Genomic DNA, 26,351 nt, shown 5'->3' with positions numbered 1-26,351 from the left:
CAAGAAGTCTCTGTTCCTGCCCCATCGTGCGACCCAGCGATCCCGAGAGAACAGTTGAATTTTGAAGTCCTTACTCACAATGTTTGATTGTTTTAATTCTTAAATCGATTTTGAAATGTTGCCAGTTCAGCTTGTATTTTTCTTATGTGGTTTCCATGGTACTCTTGCAGGTAAGCTCATATAGTATTAACTTTATAAGCGAATTTAACAGTGAATTAATGGATAGAATATAGTCATAAAACAGCCCTGCTTTATTCACATTGCTGCCTAGCTCCTGACACATACTAGGGTATATTGATAGTACGGAGAGCCGGACGGATGTTTACAATCAGCGGGTGCTTTCCCGGTTGGCCTGCTGCCTGCCCTCTGGCCAGGTATTCAGAGCAACCTGTGAAATAAACTAATGGTGAAATTACATAATATTATTATACTGGAAAACGAGCAGGCGTTATTGGTCTGTAATGGGTACAAATATTTGTGTTTTTAAATGCATTTATTGTTCTTTATTTCATGATAAGTTTGTTAATGAACGTGTCCATCAATATATACGTTTGAATCCAACAGTGAATTTAGGATTAATAAAATAAAAACAGTAGATGACGTATTAAAAATTTAAAATATCAGTTTTAAAGATAAACCAGTTTAAATTTCCTATCACCACTATAGGAAGTCTATTTGTAATGTTCAGTTTTTTAAGCTCTGCTTTCAGATAATCATATAGTTTAGATAAATAACAGAATACACTAAGATGTACTTTTACAGGAAAAAAAATAATTATACATAATACAGTAAATACAGTTGTAATAGTAATAAGTTCAATTTATAAATCAAGCTGAATGCTGTATTCAGTAGTCTTGCCATCAAAGAATGCATCTTTTGCTTCCAAGCCTACTTCTGTGGCTGGATTTTTAAAAATCTTAACTAGTTTCAAATGCCAGAGAGGTGGATAAAACAGAAAATCTGAAAACAGTCAGTATATTGGATTATCTTTAGTCTTAAATTCAAAACAGGGACGGAGTTTTGAGATTAGTAAGAGGCGTTTTGGCTCTATATTTAAAAAAGGAGACAAGCTATGTTTCAGTTAAGGAAGATCAGTTTGAAATAGAAACTTTGGCTGTAAGTGAATTTCAAATCTGGGAGTAGTAATCTGAATTCTGCTTTGGCACTGGATCTTTTTGAAACAGCTGTTTATCTGCACTTGGATATTTTAAGGTTTGTTTGTACTGTCTATGCAATTTTTGTGGACTTGAGGGTACACAATTAAAAACTTGCTTCAAGTGTCTTGTTGAAGGTGTTAGAAAGGAATGGGTTCTGTGGCCTCTGCTCTACACCATTTAGCTCCTTGATTTATTCAGTTGGAATTGTTTGCATACTTGGCTTTAAGGCAGATCTGTTTTACATTGGCATAAAAGAGTTTTACTACAGTGTTTTTGGTTCTATCTTCTTTTTGTAATCTTCACTTGCATCTCAAAGGGAGCTTTGGAGAATATGCAATAAAGGGTAAATAACAGGGTTCCAATTTGCTATGTGTTAATCATGTTGTCCTGTTGGTTTTATCATGCTCTGATTTGTAGCTTGGAATAGTATATTCTTCCAGTGAGTGTTACATTGTTGGGATGAGAACCAGCACTTTTTAAACTGCAAACGTACAAAGGACTACAGGAGAGAAAAGAGACATCAAACTAACAGAGCAACAGCCTTGACTGGTAAAACTCCACCATTCCACTGATACATTGATCAAGTACATCAGTGGCTTTACCCTTATTCACAAACTAAGCCCTAAGGAACTGAAACTCTTCACATGGAGCAAGATGCTTATGAAGAAATCAAACTAAGCTAATTAGAGTGATTTTAATATATAGTGAGAATTCTACTGTTCACCTCTCATGGAAAGTGTGTCCACAGTCACACCACTAGGAAAATTCAAGACACATTATATCTTCCAACTATCTGGAAGTCCTTGCAAAGGAGTTAGATATCAAAACAAGTCAGTCTTTGGCCACCCACATATTTACCTTACTTTCGAAAACCTTTCTAATTTTGTTGTGTACAGTACGAGTATAAAGTTCTGCATCCTGTGTACTGTGAGATTGTGTGTGATACTTCAGAAGGTATGAATGTTTCCACATTTCTACTTGAAAAATCCCAGCTTTAAAAATTGAGCTCTGCACATTTTATCACTTTAATATAGTATGTATTTGAAGCCTGTTGCGTTAATATCCAATTATAATTCCAGTACTGTGGAAATGTTAATTTCCAGTGATATAATGATGTATTGTAAAAACACTTTTAATTCTGTTTTATTTGTAAAGTAATAAGGACCATGTTTGGTTTCATTGTATTCTGACAAATTAATAATTCTTAATGTTTTTGCTAAAACAACCAGTTTTTACCAGATGCTCTACCAGTGCCCCCACTCCCCAAAGTCCTTCCTACTTTATGTATCATCCTACATGTAGAGTAGTGTACCATTGGAAGAAGCAATGTAGAATCTTCAGTGAAAGAGTTTAGTCAGTAGGTGTGTGCAGCCATCACACATCCAGAAATGTTTGCAATTGGTGTAAAAATAATAAATATTAAAATATAATACTTCTAAAGATGCAACTTGTAATGGGTTAATGAACGCCCATAATTGCAACATAAAGAATAGTTGGTAAGCTTTTTTTATTTGAATACAACATTTTCAATAAATCGTTAACATACTAAATAGTTGAATGCATTTTGTAACATAGCTGTTTTTGAAGAGCACAGAATGTGCTGTATTTCACTCTGATCTTTGTCATTGTGTTACATTGTCTTAGTGGAGTCACAAATGTAAGCTTGTAATGTTTTTTTAGCCTGAAAGAAAAAAATTTAACTTATATAATCAAAAAGGCTTATATTCTTTGTGACTGTTTATTCTTTATAACATAATGAAGCATTTATGTATTACCTGATTGGTTTTTAATTGTTACATTAGTAGTAAAGTGATATTATAAACTTGATGGATTTTTATGGTACTTTTCTGTTAAATACTTTATATTATATTATGATGTGAGCAGTTTTTATATAGTTACCTACCTGTAGTGTCTTATTTAGTCTTTTATTTATTTAGTTGAAGCATAGGCAGGTTTCATTATTATGCTATTCTACAGTGGTTCTCAACCACAGTTCTGTGGATCCCCAGTGGTTGCAGGTTTTTACCTCAAATTAATCTAATTTAATTAGCTACTCATTTTTGCCTCTTTTTTATTCATCATGTAGAAAAGTACAGAAGTATGATTTTTACATTCATAAAACATTTGGAAATATTAGTATTTTTGCCATAGCCTTAAACACTTAATACTCTTTGAAGAACATAAGAAATTTGACACACGAGAGGAGTCCATTCAGTCCATCAAGCCCGTTTGTTTAACGAATAGCTAAGCTGTCCCAATATGTTACCCACTTACAGGTTGTCAAGGTTTCTGCTTCAACTACAAGTCTCTGTAGTTTCATTCCAGAGCCCCACAACTCTTTACGTTATGAAGTGCTTCCTGGATTCATCTTTAAATGTACTTCCCCCTAATTTCCACTGATGTTCTTGAGTATGTGATTCACTCTTTCTTGAGCTGAAAGAATGGTGCTGGATGTACTTTATCAATTTCTGGATCTACTTTTGTTGTTTTACTATTAATTTGCATTTTTTAATGTAGTTTGCTCCCTTAATTGGTTCCTGCCATGTGCCCTGTGTTGGCTGGGATTGGCTCCAGCAGACCCCCGTGACCCTGTGTTCAGATTCAGCGGGTTGGAAAATGGATGGATGGATGGATTCAATAATCAGAATACCTGGAAAGGCCTTTTGAAACTCTTACAAACAAAGCTAAAAAAACTCCCAAGTTATCACCATATAACACACATAAATGCTTGGTACAGTACATTCTAAAGCTTAGTTTTGTAATTTCTATATTTACCCCAAAACACAGAAACTGTGAATGTTTGTTTGCTTGCTTAAAATGGGTAACCAACGCTAGGCTAGATTTTGTAGGATTGGGTGGGGTTATAACTGTGATTGGGCTATAAAGTGCCTGTCAAATCCGGCAGCCCTGTAAACCAGTACAAACATAAATCTCACAACAGCAAATGTCACAAACCCAACAAAGTAGGTTGCTGACAAACTTGAATTGTTAAATTGTTACAGCAGCTTTAATTTAAAAGGTAATATAATTTTTCATATACTATAAATTTAAAAAATCATATTCTGTGACCAGTCCACCACAGACGCTGCTGTGTTTAGTAAGAATCATCATTCTGCATTAACCTCTTATTGAATGAAAAAGTCAAGTTTTTCTCCACCGAATTAAAAATGTCTACACTGGACAGCAATGTTTGAGCCATACTGGTGTACTACTGTAAATGTGGAAGCATATTTTATAAGTTAGGTGTTTTTCAAACTTTTGAAAACGAATGAAGTAATTTTGATTATTAACTTGAGCAATCATGTTGTGCTTCAGAGCTCATTACTGATACAATTTTTTACTCTTTTGTACGAGTTCATTTGAGCTGCCTTCACCCTTTGCACTTGATGGTTAACACATTTTACCTGCCTAGATGGTTAGAGACTGTTACTACTCTGAAAGGTTTTGCCTCCAGCCTTTAAAACAGTACGTATTTCTTGGTAGTGCAAAGGTCTTTTCAGATAAACAAATGTATTGAATTATATATTAGAATGTAATGTTGGAGAGAGTGAACATTTTCTGATTTTTTTGGATCGCCAATGCACCTAACCTGCATGTCTTTGGACTGTGGGAGGAAACCCACGCAGACACGGGGAGAACATGCAAACTCCATGCAGGGAGGACCCGAGAAGCGAAACCGGGTCTCCTTACTGCGAGGCAGCAGCACTACCCACTGCGGCACTGTGCCGCCCTTATATCCATTGCATTCATTCATTACTTTTTTTATAAGTACAGTTTACAGTATATTCACATGAATCTTCTTGGTTTTCACATTTTTGTTTTTCAGGTAGTCATTCTTATTGGTATATGTACACTGGAGTCTCAGGGGCTGAAGGTTTTCCTGAGTTTACTGGAATTGGAATGGTTGATGATTTGGAAGTATATTATTATGATAGCATTAGAAAGGCACCAATCCCTGAAGAACATTTACTGAATAAAGAAGAAAAGCTTAACTTGTATAGAGGAAATGAAGGTATTGTTACAGGAGTACAGCAAAATTTCAAAGCAAACATTGCCATTTTAATGAATCGTTTTAATAAGTCAAAAGGTGAGTATGAAAGAATGGGGTCTTTAATTGTTGATCAAATAAGATTTATTCTTCTGAAACCTATAAATGTATTGTAGGTTATGAAAGTAAAAATTGGAACACTAATTTTCCCCAGTACTCATCACTCCGAATCATACATTTTTGTTATTATTCTTTAAAAACATATCTTGATCATAGGCAGTATAAAATAACTGCGCACAATTAGATAATGCTGAAATGTATGAAATTCAAGAAATGTCTAACAAACTTAGAATATGTAAAAATACATAAAATAATCTCGAAATTACATCTCTTAATCTCTGTGTACAAAGGTAACAACAAAAACCAATCAGTAGAGTGGTTGACAGTGTTTTAACAAAGACTTGCTTTTTTAATCACAATACAAACACAAATTTAACTAATGCAATTTTAGCATATTCTTTCTCCTGTTTCCTATGCTGGATGCAGCTATGGATATGGTGGGTGTTCATTTTCTTGTCATACCAGATTTAGTCAGCTGTTCACATAATAGTTGTTAAGATGGATAGAAAGATATAAACACGAAGCCCTACCAGTCATTATTCCACCATAGCCATCACGGCTTGTAATTGTAAAGCAATTTGTGTACTGCATTTACTGTAAATGATACTGCAGCGACAAAGGAAGATACTTTATACTATCTTTAAAATTTACTCTTATTTTTCTTTGTTTTCTCTGTTATGTTGAGATTTCTGCATGCACGTATCGTGATGTTCAAATCCTAAGGTTGTTATGATTGCACTGCTATATGATCTGAATTGATTAATTGGTAGTACAGGTAACTCAAAAAAGAATATTCTCATGTAAGAAAAACTGCTTGTGGAACACATTCATTACATTCATATTTTTTTCAAAAGCAGCTTGAGTTTTATAATGGATTGTTTAATGTGTAATTAATATTGTGTAATACTCAAAACTTTATAATTATAATGTGGCATGTGGAAACGTCAATGTAAATTATATCTTTTTTTTTTTTTATTTTGCAAAAAAGTTGGGGATTTCTTCATAAGGCAACAAAATATACAACTGTCAAGCACTGTAAGCAAAAACTAATCATTATCCCAACTACTACACAAAGTCAACCGAAAATAAGATTCATCTAGACATTATTATAATACACTGAATATTGCAAGAGACTGATGTTTAAAAAGTTTTGTTTTTTTTTTAAACAAAAAAAAAAAACATGCACATTTCTGTGTGATTTATAAAGTCCAAGCTAGGAACACTGATTAAGCATCTCTCCAGAATAAAAATCAACCAAATAGATTTAAATACTAACAAGGAACTTGTCAGTTCAAAGATCAAATTTATTGTGAAAGAAATCAATTAAGGTTTTTGAGAAAGAAGAAATTTCATAGGATGAAAGTAAAGAAAGTGGTTAGTGGTCGGTCAAATTCTGGAGCAATATGATGCACTCGGGCTTCATTTTACTCTGCCATCAAATTAAAAAGATTGTTTTGCAGCACTCCATTTTGCATGAAATGTTCAGTAATGAGTTAAATTAAATTTAAAATTTCTCCAGCCAGTTTTAATAGAAATTAAAACTATGAACAAATGCATAAATTTAGAAAAAGGTGATACACTGGCTGTTTTTACCCAGAGACTGTATCTGTCAACTGTAAGAAAAGTAATAATATAGAAGAATGTTATGTAAATTATGTTCATGCCTGCCACTCTGCATTTTATTCTGATGGCTTTACTGCACTGTTGTGGAAATAAAAAGAGGAGGATTGTCAGCAGTGCCGCAAATCCCAAAACAAAAACTACATGAGAAGCTCCAAAAAATTCATGGACAGATTAGACTTCATGCAGATCTGTATTTTTTTTCTACCAGAGGTCACCTTATTCAATACAAACCTCCTTTTCAGAGAGTTGATCACTCAATAAATCTGAGAATAAGACAAATTGATGGGTTTGTAGAAATACTGGTACATGCCAACTCAAGTGTGGCCTAGTTTTGCAAAATTAGCTGGTGCTGGATCTGTACTCTCCACTATTCTTTCATCTTATCTCACAGGTGCTTGACTACACTGAGCTCTGGTGATCACAGAGGCCACTGCATTATCTTGACTTCACTTTTGTTTTCTTAAAGTCATTTTCTTCCATTTTGCTGAGATTTCAAGAGCTATAGAACATAAGCCTTTGTATGATGACAGACATTGCTGTTCACATTCTATAGATTTTTTTTTTTTTCTGCTTCGGTTGGCCTTTCCTGTTAAACTATATATGTCTAATTCTTTTTTAAATGTTGCTAAAATGAAATGAAATAGAAGATCAAGCTGATTCAGTTTCTGTTCTGACCAGGAATAAAATTACACAAATGCCTGTTAAATCTGTACCTACCTGGTATCCTTTTCACACTCGTCTAGTCAAGTATGTGTTATTGAATTCAGACATCAAGGATGCTGTGACTTTCCATCCTCCTCTCTTTCCATTTAATAGAAATTATTTTTTCTTTGTTGTGTTTTTCGCTGAGGTGCATGATAGAGAAAGGAGTACCAGAGTAGTATGTGAAGATTGTCTGGGATATTTATGAGCAAGTGAGAATCCAGTGTTGGGGTTAGACGCAGTGTTGGGGCAACAGAAAAAATCCCAGTTAGAGCAGGACTGCATCAGGGATCTTCCTTAAGCCCTTACCTGTTTGATCTTGTTATGAAAGTGTTGACTCATGGGATTATTATTACTTATTATTTGGTTATAATTATTATTTGGTATACGGTTGGTTTATATGAAATGTACAAATTATTACAGCAGTTACCTTAAATGTTGAAACAATATTGAGAGCATTTTTCCTCTTTTGTTTGAGTGCTGTAATTTTGAGCATATAACTTCAGTTTATGGAGTTTTCAGGTTTACGCCTTTAAATGGTAAGTTTGGTGGTTTAACAAACTGTCTTTACACTAAGGAATACCATGCATAAACTTTGGTGCAGTATTATTTTAAATAGCTAAGTATTAAGGTGGCACTGCATTAACTGACTATTATGGTGGCAGACACTATATTGTTTTTTATGTTTTTTTTTCTTTATTTATTTTTGTTTTGTTTTATGATCTCCTATTGCCAGTGCTGTATATCAAGTGCTTTGTGTTGGCTTTCTGTATGTTTGCCAGGGCCACATGTTTGATCGACAGAACCTGGCTTTGTCTTATTACCATGTGAACCCATGGTTGCATTCAGCACAACAAACCCGCATTTGCTCTGGTCTCTGTTGCTTATGTACTCTCAGCCATATTTGCTGTGAATCAGAACTACTGTGGGCTTTACATTTAGTGTAATCTCATCACACCTGAATGCCCACCTGCTAAATTTGTTCAGGTGCTGACCCTATAATGAACAAAAAAGAAAATTAAAGTTGGGTTATTTTTTCTCTTCTATTTCTATGCTTGTACCTGATCTATTATTGACATATGTGTTGTTCATAATGTCTCAGTATATTCTTGATCCTGGTAGAGGCATTGAGATTGGTGGGAGGCCTTTGATTTTCAACACTTTGGGCTTGTAGAGATCTTAATAGATATAATATAATTAAAGCCTTAGTTAGTCTATATTAAATAAATGTAATTGATTTTATTATTTTTGATTTCCATTGAGTATTTTAAATTTTATGGGCTATGTGAATTTTAGGTTAAATCTTTCTAAATGTGCACTCTAATATTTCTTCTCTTATCCCATGTCTCTTTAGGAATTCACACATTGCAGATGATGTCTGGATGTGAGTTGAATGATGATGGCACCACTCAAGGTTTTTGGCAGTATGGTTTTGATGGAGATAATTTTATTAGTTTTGACAAACAAACTTTGACCTGGACTGCAGCTAGCCAGCATGGACAAACAACTAAGGCGAGATGGGATTCTAATAAAGCAGTTAATGAGTACAGCAAGGGTTATTTGGAAGGAACCTGCCTTGAATGGCTGAAGAAATATGTACAGTATGGGGCAAAGACTCTAGAGAGAAAAGGTTGGTGAAAATAAACTTATGTCTGATTTTATATTTTCTGTTACATATGTATCATGTGTCCAAAATAGAAAATACTTGGGTCATTTAGTTTAAGTAGCATCAAAAGTTTGCACAATGTTCATTACATCATAAATATCTAGAAGATACAGTTTTCAGATGTATTTGTCTTATACTGTAGTTATATTGACTTTTTTGACAGGTGTTTTATATAACTACAGGCTTCCTTTTTAAAATTTTGTATAAATATATAACATTAACTAACTTATGCTGTTTACAGTATATATCTTTTTGATTCTATAGTTTAAAATGCTATTTCATTGCAACACTTTTGTAATAAAAGTAAAATTTGTTTGGAGGGTATCAACATCCAAAGTGTCAAAACTTCTTTTGAAATTGTTTTTGTAAGCATGTGATACCATTGGTATAGCTGCACATGTCTGACTTCTGTAATTATCTGTACATCCTTTTTACACTAGGAAAAAAAAGAAACAGACTTGACACATGTGAAAAGGTTTGGGGCAGCCACCCGTATAATATTCCTGGCTGCAAATGGTTTTTTGAAAATAGCACAGAGCTGTTGACAATACTGAGTCCAAAACAGAACTGATGAGGGTTGGAAAAGATGGCAGCTTTAAGGGATCAGACCAGAAGTGATGATGTAGGGGAACTGGAAGTGATGTCCTTCTGACGTCAGTCTTTATGCCGGAAGTGACCTTCTTCTGGGTGCATCATCAGCACTTAGCCAGATAGGTTTTCCCGCAGCTGGTCTGTAGAGATAACAGGAGATAGCAGTTTAGTGCACCCAACCACCCCCTGGCCTGGCGAGAAATTACCTTTGCTTGATCCATACCACATCCCCCTGCTCAGGTGGTGCAGTGGTACTGCTGCTGCTTTGCAGTAAGTAGATTGTAGGTTTGCTCCCCTGTGGTTAGAGCGCTTTGAGTAGTGAGAAAAGCGCTATATAAATGTAAAGAATTTATTATTATTACTCACACGTGTTTGACACTAGATACATTTTTTGTAAATGCCCTTGGTAGTATAAAACATTCATATGGGGCTCTGAATATGATTTTTTTTTAAAATGGATTGGTTGGTTCTATGAACAGATATATGGTATAAAACTTCACATGAAAAGTTCCTTATATATGGCCTTGCAGTATTCTGCCACATTGTGGATGTCATACTTCAGAAAGTGTGAATGACACTGAAGTGTTTATTGTACATCTTACACCTACAAAATTGGAACTGCTTGGTTTCATATAAAAGGAAATTTATAGTTCCTGCCTTCATTAGAAAAAGGGCAAATATGGCTTAGGTGGGCTATTAGGAAAGAAATCTTACATCAGAACTACAGGGAATCTAAGTGACAGTACATCAATATTTACGCAAATAACCTCAAGTATGACTCAAGTTCGGAATTCTATGTAAATATGGTAAAGTAAATTTGCGAATTTCCCCATGGGATTAATAAAGTATCTATCGATCGATAGACCACAGTTCATATCTTGGCTTGGGAATGACCTATTTACAGTTTGCATGATTTCCCCATGTATGTGTGTAGTTTTTCTCTGGAAACTACAACTTTTCTCCCACAGAGCAAATTTTAACATATGTTAAGATAATCGGTTACTATAAATTGGAAATATATGAGTAAGTGTTGGTGCCCTGCTGTGGACTGGTGCCTAATCTAAGACTGGTTCTTGATTTATCCAATTCTGTAAGGATATATGTCAGCTGCCAATGTCCAAGAGAAGGAGAAGTCAGTTCGAAATAGATGGATAATTAGTTCTACATATAAAGTTTCAGCTTTATGAGTATTTAGTATTTATATTTTTTCCCAATTGTTTATTCTTTTTGTTCACTGTGTGTAGTTCACCCAGAGGTATTCCTTACACACAGAAGAACATATTCTGGAATGGAGGCTATCTGTTATGTAACAGGATTCTTCCCAAGAGACATTGTAGTGACATGGCACAATGGTGGTTCACATGATCTGGATGTTGAAAGTGGAGAAGTGTTGCCCAATGAGGATGGGACCTACCAGGTGAAAAAGACATTAAAATTGAGAATAAAGCCAGAAGAACTAAAGAAGGGAGACTACTCTTGCTGTGTGGTCCACAGTAGCCTTGCTGGGAATATTACAATTGAGCTAGACCCTGCAATGATGAATCTGAATGGTAAGTGGCAAAAGTTTACTTAGAAACAAGTAGAAATATTTAGAAAATATTGTAAAGGAGTAAAAAGACGGTTAAAGCGAAACTAATACAAATTACATATTTCTGTTTTTAGTTTAAGTGTAACTAAAAGTGGTACCTTTCCTGTCCCAGAAAAAAAGAACAGAACGCTCTTTTTAATACATTCAGTGTCTTTTCCCCAAAAATCAAGAAGACTGCCAAAGCATCCATTTCTGCTTTTTGCAATTTTTTGCTGAAGTACATAAGAAATTAACTTAATTTACATAAGCATGATAAGGTCATTCAGCACATGTTGTTTTTGCCAGGAACAAGGAGTCAAGTCCCAATTCACATAACACATGAAAAAATAAAGGACTTAGTATAAAAACTGTAAGTCAAGGAGAAATTTTGCATTGGTGTTTATATACAGTAGCACATATTTTTTGGTTATTGCCATCACAATGTGTCTTTATATTCTTTGATTCAAGTATTAAGAGATTTGTAATGATATTTCACCCTTTAGTTTTGCATGGATACATTGGCACATCTGATGGTCCACTGTTCATGAAATTGTTTATTGGAAAGATTATGGAGAAAATTACATAATTTCTTATTTTATTAAGCTATTTACTTTGTACCATAATGGTGCCTAACCATTATATATTTTACTTTAGTTCTTTATTGCCTAAAGATGTCAGTGTGTTATATTTGAGCAATTGCATATTTTGGCATAATATATAAGTATTTATATGTGTATACTGTATATGTGTCAGAAAAACCTGAAAATCCTCTAATCATTTCCAAATGCTTTAGTTTTAAAACAATTTGAAAGTAAATTAGTCATTTTCATTGTTTCACAACTATTATATGCAGTCAATTATTTAACCATTACAAAAGAACACACACATTTCACACATCTTACTTTTCCAAAATGTTTATCAAAAGTTAAGAAGGAAGTAGGCTTTTAACTTATAGCATGTTATAAAAACTGTCAAATTAGGGGAGAGCATGTTGTATCTGTTATTGGTATTCTGGACAAAATTTAACTGTGCTTTTGTTCAATTTTTTTTCATGAAAATTATTCTTTTAACTGGAGGTTGAGTGAGTAGCTTCAGTTTTATTTTTTGATTCCAATTAAACATACATTGTTTGAGTGCAGATGTTTTGGATATACTGTACATCCAATTGTATGCTGTCCTTAGACACTATCAAAAATAAAGTAATATACTAACAAATGTTGCATCTTCTTATTTTCCCAGAGCCTTTTTCAATTTTGATAATTGCTGTTGTCATGGGGATATTGTTTGCTGTTGCCATAGGGACTGGAATGGTGATATGGAAGATGAAAACATCAGGTAATAGGCAGAGGGAGCATAGCTGACTTGCAACATTGTAGCCTTTGTCTTTATTTTATTTCAAATGCACTATGAAGTACTGATGTTGCTTTCATTATCCAGTTCTCTATATTTAAGAAGTTGAACTACGCTTTAAAAATTACTTTTTCAAAAACAGTTTATTATCCAATATCTTACTTGATTAACAATACATTTTTTGTTTATCTTTAAAAGCAAACTTAGAATAGAAGAAAATCAATTTAAAGTATAACATACTTTTTCTTATAGTTATATACTTTTCTTATAGTGATATACTTAAAAGTACATCAAAAAAGCAAAAAATGTGCTTTCAAAAATTATACTGTTGTATCTTTGCCCTGTAAAAGGTCTTTTTATGATACTACGTCATTTTGGAAGAATTCTTATGACACTTCACAAATATTTTGAATTTTGGTATGTTCTTCTTCTTTTTCTTCTTACAAAACATCTATAAAAGCTGTTCTTCTGTTTACTTTCCTGTGACTTATGTCTAATAGATGCACTTAAACCAAGTGTAAAATGTGTTAGTAAAAAAACGTTTTTGTTTGCTTCTAGGTGCTAAAAAATGTTTAAATACATTCAAGCGCAAAGTAAGTTCTATTAAGATGTTTCTGTGTTAGTGTAATGGGAAATAATTAACCTGCAAGCAAAAACAGGATTGGATATTTCTCTGTGATGACTGAAAGCATATACAGTACATATTAAAATGATTCAAATTGCTAATAAGTGTATTTTTGGTCTTTTTTTCTCCAATATAAATGTAGTTAATCCAAAATAATGTAATTTGTTTTTTATTCCAACTCTCACTTCATGATGTTAAGCAAAATACCTTTATGGTAAATGCAGTCAAACCACTTTGATGCACATATGAATACCCAACTCTGTTTATCTGTTTACAGGTGTAGGTGGCATAGAGGATGGATGGGCATCCCGACTGGGAGAGAAGAAGATTTCTTACCTGAATGGGAGGCTCCGAGAGGGCATAAAGGTATCCACCCAAGAGAGGGGACGGGGGCCAGACACAATAGAGACTCCCCAAGTTGATGGACAGACAGAGAAGAAGATTTCTTCCCTGGACGGGAAGCCCTTGGCAAATGGACAGGCGTCCCGACCGGATGTGGTTCCAGTACTTTCCCTGGAAGCGAGAAAAGAGGAGGGACAGGGAAGGACTGTCTCTGGGGCATGTTTATTCCCCCCTAGGTGCTAGATGGCAGCAGCCCTCCATATTGGTGCCCATTCGGGAATCAGAAGGGAATGTCGGGAGTTGTAGTCCTGCAGCACAGCCCTGCTAAGGTCCGTGGGTGCCACAAGGTGGCACTGCAGGGAGATGAACTCCTCACTATATTGGACTTCTGGATGACCAGGAAGTACTTCCAATGGACAGTAGCCCTGGTGTTGAAGTACTCCCGGGTCCACAATAAAGGGGAACCACACTCCATTGTCCAGGCAAGTCAGAGCTGGGGAGGACTGGGGAAGGGCAGTTGCAGTGGTGGGAGGAGAGAAATTGTGCAGTGATTGTGAAGAGAGAGAAAATCTGTGCTTATACTGTGGTATTTTTGGATAATAAATCATCCATTATTTGAACTCGAGACTGTGCATAGTGTCTTCGTGTTGGGTTTGGGGCTCGCCAACACCTGGTTCCATCACACAGGTAATACTCCATATCCTTCGCTCACCTGAAACTGCTTGAAATTGTCAGTAGGTTGTAGTAGACTGCATTACTCACATGACAGTGCAGAGAACAGACACTGCCAGACATTTTACAAATAACATTAAAAGCTTTATTAAATTCATAAATGACTCTGTTAACATGGTTAAGTTTTCTGTGACCAAACCATTAATAATACATTAAACAATAATGAATATCATATATATTTTAGGACTGATTGAGGTCATTTATGTTTAGGTAGAATGCCTAGGGGGGGCTTGGTGGTCTTGTGGCCTCGTAACCCCTGTAGATTTTATTTATTTTATTTTTCTCCAGCCACCTGGAGTTTTTGTTGTTTGTTTTGCTTTTTCTGTCCACCCTGGCCATCGGACCTTACTATTATTCTATGTCAATTAATATTTCCTAATTTTATTTTTTAATATATTTTGTCTTTGTTCTCTTTCTTCATCCTGTAAAGCACTTTGAGCTACATCATTTGCAATGAAAATGTGGTTATATAAATAAATGTCCCAGAAGTCCCTTTCACACAGGAAGATATCAGTGTCCCGTTGGCGCTCAGGCTTATGGGGCATTGGAACTCCTTTTGGAACAGATGGGACCTGTTTCCCTCCGTGGTGGCTTACATATGAACTGCAGGGGCACAACGTATATATAGGTTAGTTGAGGATTGTTTAAAGTAGGGTATACTTGGGTACTGTAAACTCTAACTTTAAATGTTTAAATGCAAAAGTAAAATGAGTAACACATTTAAAATTAGCTTATCTTAATGCTGGAAGTTTTCAAAAATAAATTACTGTAAGTTGGAGTATGTATGTAATGGAACATAATTATAATATTAATGCAGAAACCTGGCTAAATAACACTTATGAGGATGAATATAACATATTTTTTTGAAGGATAGACAGAAATAGAAATGGAGGTGGGTTTGATGTTTATGTCAAAAGAGAATTTAAACACAAGTCCTACTCAGTTGGATGATGAGACCCATCTTAGTGAGGACATGTGACTTCGTCTGTAAAGCATAAGGGAAATAGGGCCTTCTAACAATCTATTACTATATGCATATGGACTCAGGGCGCTGCCAAGATTGGCAGCCTTTTCAGCAGTTGTGAATTTTCCCCCTGGGATGTGAGGTGAGTGAGTGAGTGAGTGAGTGAGTGACTATGTATGGATGGATGGATGGATGGATGGAGAACTTTACTGAATATTAACTGGGATAGTCCTACAAAAAGCGGAGCACAACAGCAGGAGTTTTTAGAAGTAATCAGTGACTGTTTTTTTAACACAGGATATTAAACACCAAAACGGGGTGAAGCCTGCCTGGGATTTAGTATTTTGTAATAAGATAGAATTGAGGGTGTAGAAGTGATTGAACACACTAGGGTCAAGTGACCATAATATAATAGATTTTGGAAGAGTGCAGATGTAGACTAAAACTGTCAAGTTTAACTTTGGTAAGCAAAGGTTTGTGCAGATGCAGCAAAGTCTAAACCAATATCCAGGCCTTTAATGACCCCTTGGGCACAGCCATCAGCAGTGTGTCTATTTGAGAAGAGAGTGACGATTGCATTGAAAGGTTTACTTACCTCAGCAGTGACATTCATGTCTCTGGTGACTCTTCCTGTGAAGTCAGTAGACAGATTGGGAGAGCGTGGGGGGTCATGAGGTTGCTGGAAAGGGGTGTGTGGCGTTCCCGATATCTTTGCAAAAGGGTGAAGGTCAAGTCTTTAGAGTCCTGGTGCTTCCTGTTTTGTTATATGGTTGCGAGACATGGACGCTATCCAGTAGCCTGAGATGAAGATTGGACTTTTTTGGGACTGTTTCTTCAGAGAATCTTTGGGTACCTTTGGTTTGACTGTATGTCGAATGAGCAGTTGCACACAGAGTCCCAAATAAGGCAAATTACTTGCATTTTGAGAAAGCAACAGTTACACTACGGAACATGTGGTACAATTCCCCGAGGGTGATCCAGCTCACAGGATCGTCATTGTTGCGGACCTGAGCGGATGGATCAGGCCAAGGGGACGCCCATGTAATGCTTGGCTAAGGCAGATAGATGGTCATTTCCGGAGGGTGGGACTGGACCGTGTGTCTTCCTCAGGAGTTGCCAACCAGGATCCTGAGCTGTTTCGTTATGTGGTTGGGGTGGCAATGCACTGTATCTGTGCATGCTGTCTGACCTGACCTGACCTGTATCAAAGTCTAAGGAAGACAAACTGGGATAAGATTTTAAGTGACAGTCGAGGAGCAGTGGAACAAGTTTTAAAACGTTTTATATATAATGCAGGACAATTACATACCTAAATTTGGAAAATGCAATAAAAAACTCTGCAGTGAGTTAATAAAAGAGTTCAAAAAGAAGCTGTATAAGGCATATAAGACTAATACTTCTACTTTGAATCGTAGGGCGTATGAGAACATGAGGGCAACCATTAAGGAGGATATTAGGGGATGTTAAAAGTCAGCTAGAGAGGAAAATAGCAGATAAGGTGACCCAAAGAGATTCTTCCAGTATTTTAATAATAATAACAAAAATACTTTTTATTTATATTTATAAAGATCAGTCAAAGAGCAGGTGAAGTACATCAGGAATAATAAAGGAAATAGCAAATGCTCTAAACTCGCATTTTTCCGTGGTCTTTGCATGTGAGGAAGTGGATAACCTCCCAATGGTGAAAGGGACTGCTATGTAGGTTCTTAATGATTTGGAAATTGTAGAGGGAGAAGTGCTGGTTAGATTAAATGGGCAGAAATCAAACAAATTACCAGGACAAGGTAGTGTTTACCCACAAGTTCTTAAGTAGGTTAGTGAATACGTATATAAACCCTTGACGTATATTTTTAGGAAGTCATACTGAGGAAATTCCAAAGGACTGGAAAATGGCAAATATTATCCCATTATATAAAAATGGTCACTGGACAGATTCAAGCACCTATAGGCCAGTAAGTTTAAAGTGCATTAAAGAGTAAATTAATGGAAGGAATTATTAAGGATAAGATTGAGCAGCACATGGAAAGGACAGGAGTTATTAGGAACAGTCAGCATGGGTTCAGAAGAGGGAGGTCGTGTTTTACTATCATGCTGGAATTCTATGAGGAGGCAACAAAAGGATTCAATCAAAGTAGAGCTTATGATATTATTTATCTGGACTTTCAGAAAGCATTTTAATAAGGTGCCACATGAGAGGTTGGGCATCAAACTAAAAGAAGTGGGAGTTCAGGGTGTGGAGTGTAGATGGGTTCAGTATTGGCTCAGACACCGAAGCAGAGGGTGATGGTGCGAGAAACCTCATCAGAACTGACCGATGTTAAGAGTGGTGTTCCACAGGGGTCAGTGCTAGGGCCACTGCTATTTTTAATATATATAAATGATTCAGATTGGAATATAAGTAACAAGCTGGTTAAGTTTGCACATAATACCAAGCTAGATGGATTGGCAGATAATTTAAAATCTGTTGAATCATTACACAGGAACTTGGACAGCATACAGACTCGGGCAGATTTGTAGCAGATGAAATTTAATGTAAGTGAATGTTAAATAAATGTGAATAAATATGGAGTGTGGGTGCACAAATGAGATGATTAACCTCCCTGATTGTCATAAATTGGCAAACAGCTACATAAGATAGTTGCAGATTAACTAACTAAAATTAACTAAAATTAATAAAATATTCAAGCAAATGAAATTCAAATCTGGGCAAAAGTATCAGAGCATTACCACACTTCCAAGATACTATAAAAATTACCAACTATTAAGTGTAATACAATAAATAATTTATTTCAGTAAAGTTGTATTTAGCTACAGCCATGTATTTCATTTCCATCAGGTGAATAGTTATGTCACATTAAGTATCCCATTTGCCAGTACTTGAAAAAATAAATTGTTTTAAGCACATAATTTGTTGTTTTTCTTCTCGAGCTGACATGTTTTGTTAACTTATTGTAGCAGGAGGGAATTCTTTCACTAGTTCTTCAAATGAAGCCTAAGGTAAATATTCATTAAAAGCAGAAACAATGTTTAAAAGTAGAGCTGTGTTGGAGCAGTAGATTTTTTCACTTTCCATGCTATCATTGATTCAATTCGGGATAATGGAAAGCCATGTAGTCAGCTATATGTTGCTTTCCAATACACTATAATGATTATGAAACACTTTGTTGGTATTCTCTATTCTATTTTGGTGAATTGTTGGGTAAATAATTGCACTTAACTGCATAATTAACATTAAGAAATCTTTCTGCTACAAACCTATGGTGCTTTGTATAGTGCAGGTTTCCTATTTTTTGCTTAGAAGAAAAGTCACAAATTCCAACAGTGCTGCTGTAATAACGTGTTTCTTCCTTTTAGTAATATACATGAAGAAATGAGTGAAAGCTCCGAAAGAGAGAAGTATTTCATCTCTTTAAATAAAAGTAATTATTTTTCCAAAGATATGTAGACTTTATACACTCAGTGAGTGCTTTTATTTGATGTACTTGAAACAGCAACACCATCATAAATACAATGCATCCGGAAAGTATTCACAGCGCATCACTTTTTCCACATTTTGTTATGTTACAGCCTTATTCCAAAATGGATTAAATTCATTTTTTTCCTCAGAATTTTACACACAACACCCCATAATGACAACGTGAAAAAAGTTTACTTGAGGTTTTTGCAAATTTATTAAAATAAAAAAATTGAGAAAGCACATGTACATAAGTATTCACAGCCTTTGCCATGAAGCTCAAATTGAGCTCAGATGCATCCCGTTTCCCCTGATCATCCTTGAGATGTTTCTTCAGCTTAATTGGAGTCCACCTGTGGTAAATTCAGTTGACTGGACATGATTTGGAAAGGCACACACCTGTCTATATAAGGTCCCACTGTTGACAGTTCATGTCAGAGCACAAACCAAGCATGAAGTCAAAAGAAATTGTCTGTAGACCTCCGAGACAGGATTGTCTCGAGGCACAAATTTGGGGAAGGTTACAGAAAAATTTCTGCTGCTGTGAAGGTCCCAATGAGCACAGTGGCCTCCATCATCTGTAAGTGGAAGAAGTTTGAAACCACCAGGACTCTTCCTAGAGCTGGCTGGCCATCTAAACTGGGCGATCGGGGGAGAAGGGCCTTAGTCAGGGAGGTGACCAAGAATCCAATGGTCACTCTGTCAGAGCTCCAGAGGTCCTCTGTGGAGAGAGGAGAACCTTGCAGAAGGACAACCATCTCTGCAGCAATCCACCAATCAGGCCTGTATGGTAAAGTGGCCAGACGGAAGCCACTCCTTAGTAAAAGGCACATGGCAGCCCGCCTGGAGTTTGCCAAAAGGCACCTGAAGGATTCTCAGACCATGAGAAAGAAAATTCTCTGGTCTGATGAGACAAAGATTGAACTCTTTGGTGTGAATGCCAGGCGTCACGTTTTGGAGGAAACCTGGCACCATGCCTACAGTGAAGCATGGTGGTGGCAGCATCATGCTGTGGGGGATGTTTTTCAGAGGCAGGAACTGGGAGACTAGTCAGGATAAAGGGAAAGATGACTGCAGCAATGTACAGAGACATCCTTCATGAAAACCTGCTCCAGAGCACTCTTGACCTCAGACTGGGGCGACGGTTCATCTTTCAGCAGGACAACGACCCTAAGCACACAGCCAAGATACCAAAGGAGTGGCTTCAGGACAACGCTGTGAATGTCCTTGAGTGGCCCAGCCAGAGCCCAGACTTGAATCCGATTGAACATCTCTGGAGAGATCTTAAAATGGCTGCGCACCGACGCATCCCATCCTTGAGAGGTGCTTGAGAGGTGCTGCAAAGAGGAATGGGAGAAACTGGCCAAGGATAGGTGGTGCCAAGCTTGTGGCATCATATTCAAAAAGACTTGAGGTTGTAATTGCTGCCAAAGTTGCATCGACAAAGTATTGAGCAAAGGCTGTGAATACTTGTGTACATGGGATTTCTCAGTTTTTTTATTTTTAATAAATTTGCAAAAACCTCAAGTAAACTTTTTTCACGTTGTCATTATGGGGTGTTGTGTGCAGAATTCTGAGGAAAAAAATGAATTAACCCATTTTGGAATAAGGCTGTAACATAACAAAATGTGGAAAAAGTGATGCACTGTGAATACTTTCCAGATGCACTGTATGTATTTGCTTTAGTTTTTGGGGTTTTTTTTGTCTTACAGTACATGCTATGTCATCCTTCCTATGTTTCAACACTAGAGCACATCATTATATCTTGGAATTTGGAATTTATGAGAGAGAAATATGCAAAATTACTTTCGTAAACCTGGTCTCTGAAACCTAAAAAGTTATGAGCTGCTCTTTATTGGAGAGCAGAATCTGACAAACTCATCCCATTGTGAACCTGAAGCTCTGAGACCCAGTGTGTTAAGCCAAAGCTGTGTGCCAGTACTCTGATGAGGCTGAGAAGCCGGCACTTCAAGAAGGAAATTTCAACATTTAAACTCTTGGGCCAGAATGAGCAGTGGCTTTTCCCTATGAAGTGGCAAAAGACAGCAGAAGGTAAACTGAGGAAGCAGCAGCAGCAGCACAGCACTGACAAAGATTAATGCATCAAAGAGAACGAGTGCAGGCCAATGCAAGAAGAATCCTCCACTTGAACCTGGACCAACAACAAGCAACAACTCCACACAACATCGGCCATCATCTTTAAAGACTTGGTATTATAAAGCTATTTATCTGCGCCAAGATAAAGTAGAGCTGTAAATACCAGTGAACAGCCAGCCTCTCTGTGTTATATGTTGTCTGTCTAGTTTGTCTGCGTCCATTCTTATATATCGACATACTGTATATATGCAGTTATCATATTTTTATAACTGCGGTGGGCTGGCACCCTGCCAAGGATTGGTTCCCTGCCTTGTGCCCTGTGTTGGCTGGGATTGGCTCCAGCAGACCCCCGTGACCCTGTGTTTGGATTCAGCGGGTTGGAAAATGGATGGGATGGATGGATATTTTTATATTCCTTGTTTTTATCAATAAATTGTATTATTCTGTTTCTTAAACTGAGTGTACTTCAGTTAGGTTGATATAAGTCTAAAGGCTGTAGACCCCCTTCTACAACAGAAGAAGGTAAAGTAGTAGTCTTGCTGAATTATTTGCTTAATTACCAGTATTTCTGAAGGCAAAACTGATCATTAATTAACCAACCTAAAATTTCTTTTTCAAATCCCACATTATTATGGCATCTTCCTGTGTGGGCGTCTTATTGATTACTAATTCCTCTGTGGTGGGCTGGCACCCTGCCCGGGGTTTGTTCCTGCCTTGTGCCCTGTGTAGGCTGGGATTGACTCCAGAAGACCCCGTGACTCTGTGTTAGGATATAGCGAGTTGGGTAATGACGGACTGACTGACTAATTCCGAATGTATCTGCTTAAGCAAGCAGCAGCGGCTGAACTAAGAGCCACTCTGTAAGCTCAAGCTGATATCAAATCACACGCACTTGTAAATCACTCAATGGGATATTCTGTCAACATCATCAATTCAAAGGATAAGCTTTTTTTCTTTTTCCTGTCTTTCTCTCTTTCTTGCTATATTTTTAAGCATGTCTGCTCCCATACCACATTGTTTTCCATTTGAATTTCAATTGGCAGTCTGCTTATTCACAAAGTGCGGAGCCTCACTTTAAAGCATGTCTCGTTAGAAGATCCCTGTTCTAATCTGTGCAATTATGTCACTGAGTGTGCAGTCATGGTGGAGACAGTGACACTGTGCACGTGTGAGCAAACACAATGTCCACTTTTACCATTGACACTAGTTTCAATGCCACACCACTGCCTTTGACAAGTACCATTTGCTGCAGTCTGTGGAATGGAAAGGTGCTGGATCTTTGGGGAGGGTTGGATGTCTGGGGGTGGGTGGATGCCCATTTACAATATTACACAATCTATGGTCATTTTTTTCATACATTTACTGTATTATATCTAACCTGTAAAACTCCCATCTCTCTGTCTAGCCACTATAGGAAACTATGGCTAATACATGAAAATGATAATCATTGAGTTACCAAGAAATTCTCAAATAACTACTATGATTACATTGACATTGACTTACAAAGGCGATTTAATTTTGCTGTAGAAAACATTATTTTACTGTTGTTTAGCATGAGAAATCTTATTTGTTGACTCTGTCTGCATAGTGCATGTCTACATAATGAGTATTTTCTTTATTGAATCAAGTAACGTTAGTAATGTAACGTAATGTTAAAATTTGAAATGTAGCCTCAAATAATTAAATGTACAGCAGGATACATGCTGCACCACTGGCAAATTTGCTAATCACGAGTGCATAAACCTCATCATTACTTCATCATGATCTGTACGCTGATAACATCAATTTAAAAATAGATAGATAGATGAAATACACTTTCCAAGTAACACACTATCAGTTTTATCAAAAGGACTGCTCATTAAACTGTAATGAAGAACAATGGATTGATTGAAGGTAATCAACCAATTAATTGATTATTGTTTTGTTTTGACTTAAAGATAGATGTATAGATAGAAGTTTATTTGTCCCAGGGGGAAAATGTGGCTTTTAACACAACCAATTTAAATAGATGAATAATAATTAGATAGATAAAAAAGTAAAAAATAAATAAATATATACACACACACTTTGGTCTAAACACACAATTTCATAAACAGAAACGGTGAGAAATACAGAGCTTCACATGTCTCCTAAGATGTAAAGCTGAATGTGTGTTTCTGTATTTATCCAGTATGCAAATCACCTTTTATCCTTCCTCTGCCAAATTTTGCACAGATTCCCCATTCAAACAGGGGAAGACCATGGGCAATGTTTTGTTCCAAAATTTACTCTTGGGGAACTTTATTTAGTGACTGCAGCTGCGTTTTGTGAAATGCCCTTACAGTAGGTTTCATATTTAAAATTTGTTAAAGGTATACAAAGTTGATTCCCATGGCAGGCTTGATAAGTAAAGTTTTGATTTGGGGCAAAATTTCACCCCTGGGGAATTTATTTAGTAACTACTCCTGCAGTTTATTCCACCTTGGGCAGTGCGGAGTACCCCTGTTATTACTTAATAAAGAAAATAAAAATAAGCTTCAGGCATACAACTAATTAAAAGTCTCATGCATGCCCAATAAAAGTCTCAGTAAATATCAATCCAACATCTTACCTGCAGTCTCCACTTCTGCACATTAGTTAGCATTGTCATTGTCATTAAAGGCAGTAGTATTGTTTAAATCTCAGGTTGGGGGTCTGTGAGGAATTTGTATGTTTCCTTTGGGTCTGCCAGGCTTTTCTCCATGTACACTCCTCTGCCCAAAGAGATACCCGTTAGGTGAACTGGTAATTGGTGTCAAATCCAATTACCAGTTCACCAATTACCAGGGTGGTTTTTGGATTTGGGCCCAGTGCCACTGGTCCATGCTGCAGTTCCCCATGACAGGATTTAGCAGGTTTGAAAAAATGATAGGGGTTCATATTACCCTGTATTTTGTGACTGCTTTGTTTTCTTTTTAGATCTTTAAACTAAAAGTTGAGGGCTCCTTTCATTTTTACTTGAAATATATCATGCACTCGAAAGTTCATCATTGCAGTTTTTGATTCACCAGCAGCAAAACCTTTGCAAAATATTTTCTTTCTTTTAAAAGTAACAACCTGTTGATGCTATATCTATTGTCCACAGATTCAAAGTGATCTTCTGCTTTTATCACATGCACAAGTGATCACTTTTTACCTGTAGACTCAGTTGCACTTGAACTTCACCATGTTTAAGCTCACACTTAATAGACGTTGCAGATAATTGAATTGCAAAAAATTTGAAGCACCACAGAATGCAAGAATGCCCAAAGCCAGAGCACAAAAAGAATGCTAAATATAATGGGAACAACGATATGGCAGAAGAACTGAGGGGCACCCGGGCTCAAGCTGCTTTAAAGGAGTACTGCATGCATAAATGAAAATCTGTTAATGCTGGTTGTAGTTATTGCTCAGTAAAAATTTCAGTCTCTAGTTTTCATGAAGTAGTGGAGATCACAATGTTTATTATATGAAAGGCTTCAAAAGGGGCTTGCAGGGGGCCAATACTAAAACACACTAAACAACATTGAAACGTAGATAAAAAAATCTCAGGTTAATCATATCACATTAAATCATATCAGTTATCCAGTCATATGCTCACAATGTGCAAAATGTGTAATTTTTCAAATATATTGTTAAAGAAATACATCTAGAAAGTCAAAGTAGTGAATGAACAGGAAGCATGTTTAAATGGGATTAAATGTTTGAACTGGAGAGCCACCCTTCACACTCATTCACTGCTTAAGGGTCCTGTCTTCAATTCAGATGCTTCAACCTGTTTGCAGCTGCTGCTGTTCTATTCTGCAACTGGAACTAAGATGTCAGTTCAATATTAATTGTGAACGACATTAGGGTTTTTGCAATTTATTCACAGCTAAATTCACTTTTTGATGAATTTGGATGGGACTCAGGGCCATGAAATGGATCCCTTCATGAAAACAGTTTTTCTTAGGTTGTCTGCCAGTAGCCAAGGATTTCTTGCCAGTTAGTCAGTGAGTCAGTTTAGGTATATGTTCAGTATATAGAGTCAAGCAGGTATTATACAGTATATATAGATTTAACTGTATTTTCTGATTTTGTTTTAGCTTTTTATGTTTGTCCAGGACTTTCTGAATTGAGTTTGATACCTCTGCATTATTTCCTATCCATATAATTTTGGTGTCTGCAGATTTTACAAATGTATTGATCAGTCAGAGTCAGTGTTATTCTGCAAAGGTGGCTTGAAAATGTTTTGGCATGTGAGCTGAGAAATAAAAAAATAAAATGCGTGACTATGAAATATACAGTATTCCTTATAACCGACCGTGACTTACATCAGTTTTTGAGCAGAATGGAGCACTTTCTTTGTTTTTGTTTATTAAAAAGGAAAAGTCTAATAGCACTACAGTGAGAATTTTGCAAACAAGAAAAAAAATAATTTAGTCAAGTTTATTTGGTTAGCCAAGAGCTAAGTTGCGTCAAGTGTCTTATCAACTGTCATTTTAAATTCTTAAAGTTTCTGCAACAACATGACTTGTTATGCATTCCTACAACCTTTTGTGTGGATAACTGCTTCCTGAATCTTTAAATGTAATTCCCCTTCATTTCAATCCATGTTCTTGAACATGTGTTTCGCTCTTTAACTGCCAAAGTTCTGAAGGCTCAGTGTTAGGTATTTGTCAATTCCATAGTGGACACCATGCAACAATGAAATTTCAGGCATAGGGACTCCATCCATGAAATCATGTAGTCCTCTTGGCTCTGCCTGACTTTGGACTAGCAGCCAGCTTGTTATACATTTTATTATTATTAAAGGATTTGTTTAACTTGACTCCTCTGTCTGTTTGTTTGTCTGCCTCAAATCTTGAAACTGATTTTAAACCCACTTCGGGAGAAGAGAATTTCTTCAAATGTTGCATACGTGTTCAGTATCAATGACAATACAATATTCCATCAAAACCGATGCAATTACATGACAAATTTCGCCATAATCAATGGTTATGCGATTCTGATTAACGCACACACAACAATGACAGAGAGAGAATACAGTGAAATATAGGATTGGTTTGCCCCCACTTGCCTCTTCCAGTGAGGGGAGTGGGTAAATACGCGGGCCAACTTTACTTGTGTATTCTTGCGGAGGAGTAGCCTTGATGATCACGGTGAGGAAGTGTTACCGTTAACTTGTGTCCTCGATATTTTTTTTAGCAGCAACTGAACGCTAATCCCATAAGAGCCTGAACAGAAAAATAGAGACCAAAATATAATTGTTTTAAGTATTCAAATAATTCTGCAAAGAAGATATATTATGTAATACTTTTAAAGAATAAGCTTCCCGTTCATGAAAAATGATTACAGAAAAATCATTTGCAAAATACTCAAAAACTAAAAAGTTAA

At 36.3% G+C, this 26,351-nt stretch overlaps 1 protein-coding gene across 1 annotated transcript in view; it reads left to right on the top strand.

The window, feature by feature from the left end:
• LOC114669373 (uncharacterized) overlaps positions 1–26,351 on the top strand; it is a 60,265-nt gene continuing 33,914 nt past the window's right edge. Inside the window, exons 1-7 of the mRNA XM_051922180.1 lie at positions 1–170; positions 4,984–5,244; positions 8,945–9,220; positions 11,092–11,397; positions 12,654–12,770; positions 13,667–13,893; positions 13,968–14,217. Of these exons, the coding sequence (XP_051778140.1) occupies positions 116–170; positions 4,984–5,244; positions 8,945–9,220; positions 11,092–11,397; positions 12,654–12,770; positions 13,667–13,893; positions 13,968–14,217 (1,492 nt within the window). The 5' untranslated portion in view covers positions 1–115. The remainder of the gene's footprint in view (positions 171–4,983; positions 5,245–8,944; positions 9,221–11,091; positions 11,398–12,653; positions 12,771–13,666; positions 13,894–13,967; positions 14,218–26,351) is intronic.

The sequence above is a fragment of the Erpetoichthys calabaricus genome, chromosome 1 (genome assembly GCF_900747795.2).
Source record: "Erpetoichthys calabaricus chromosome 1, fErpCal1.3, whole genome shotgun sequence".
Lineage (NCBI taxonomy): Eukaryota > Metazoa > Chordata > Cladistia > Polypteriformes > Polypteridae > Erpetoichthys > Erpetoichthys calabaricus.
This window is presented reverse-complemented; position numbering and strand designations above follow the sequence as displayed.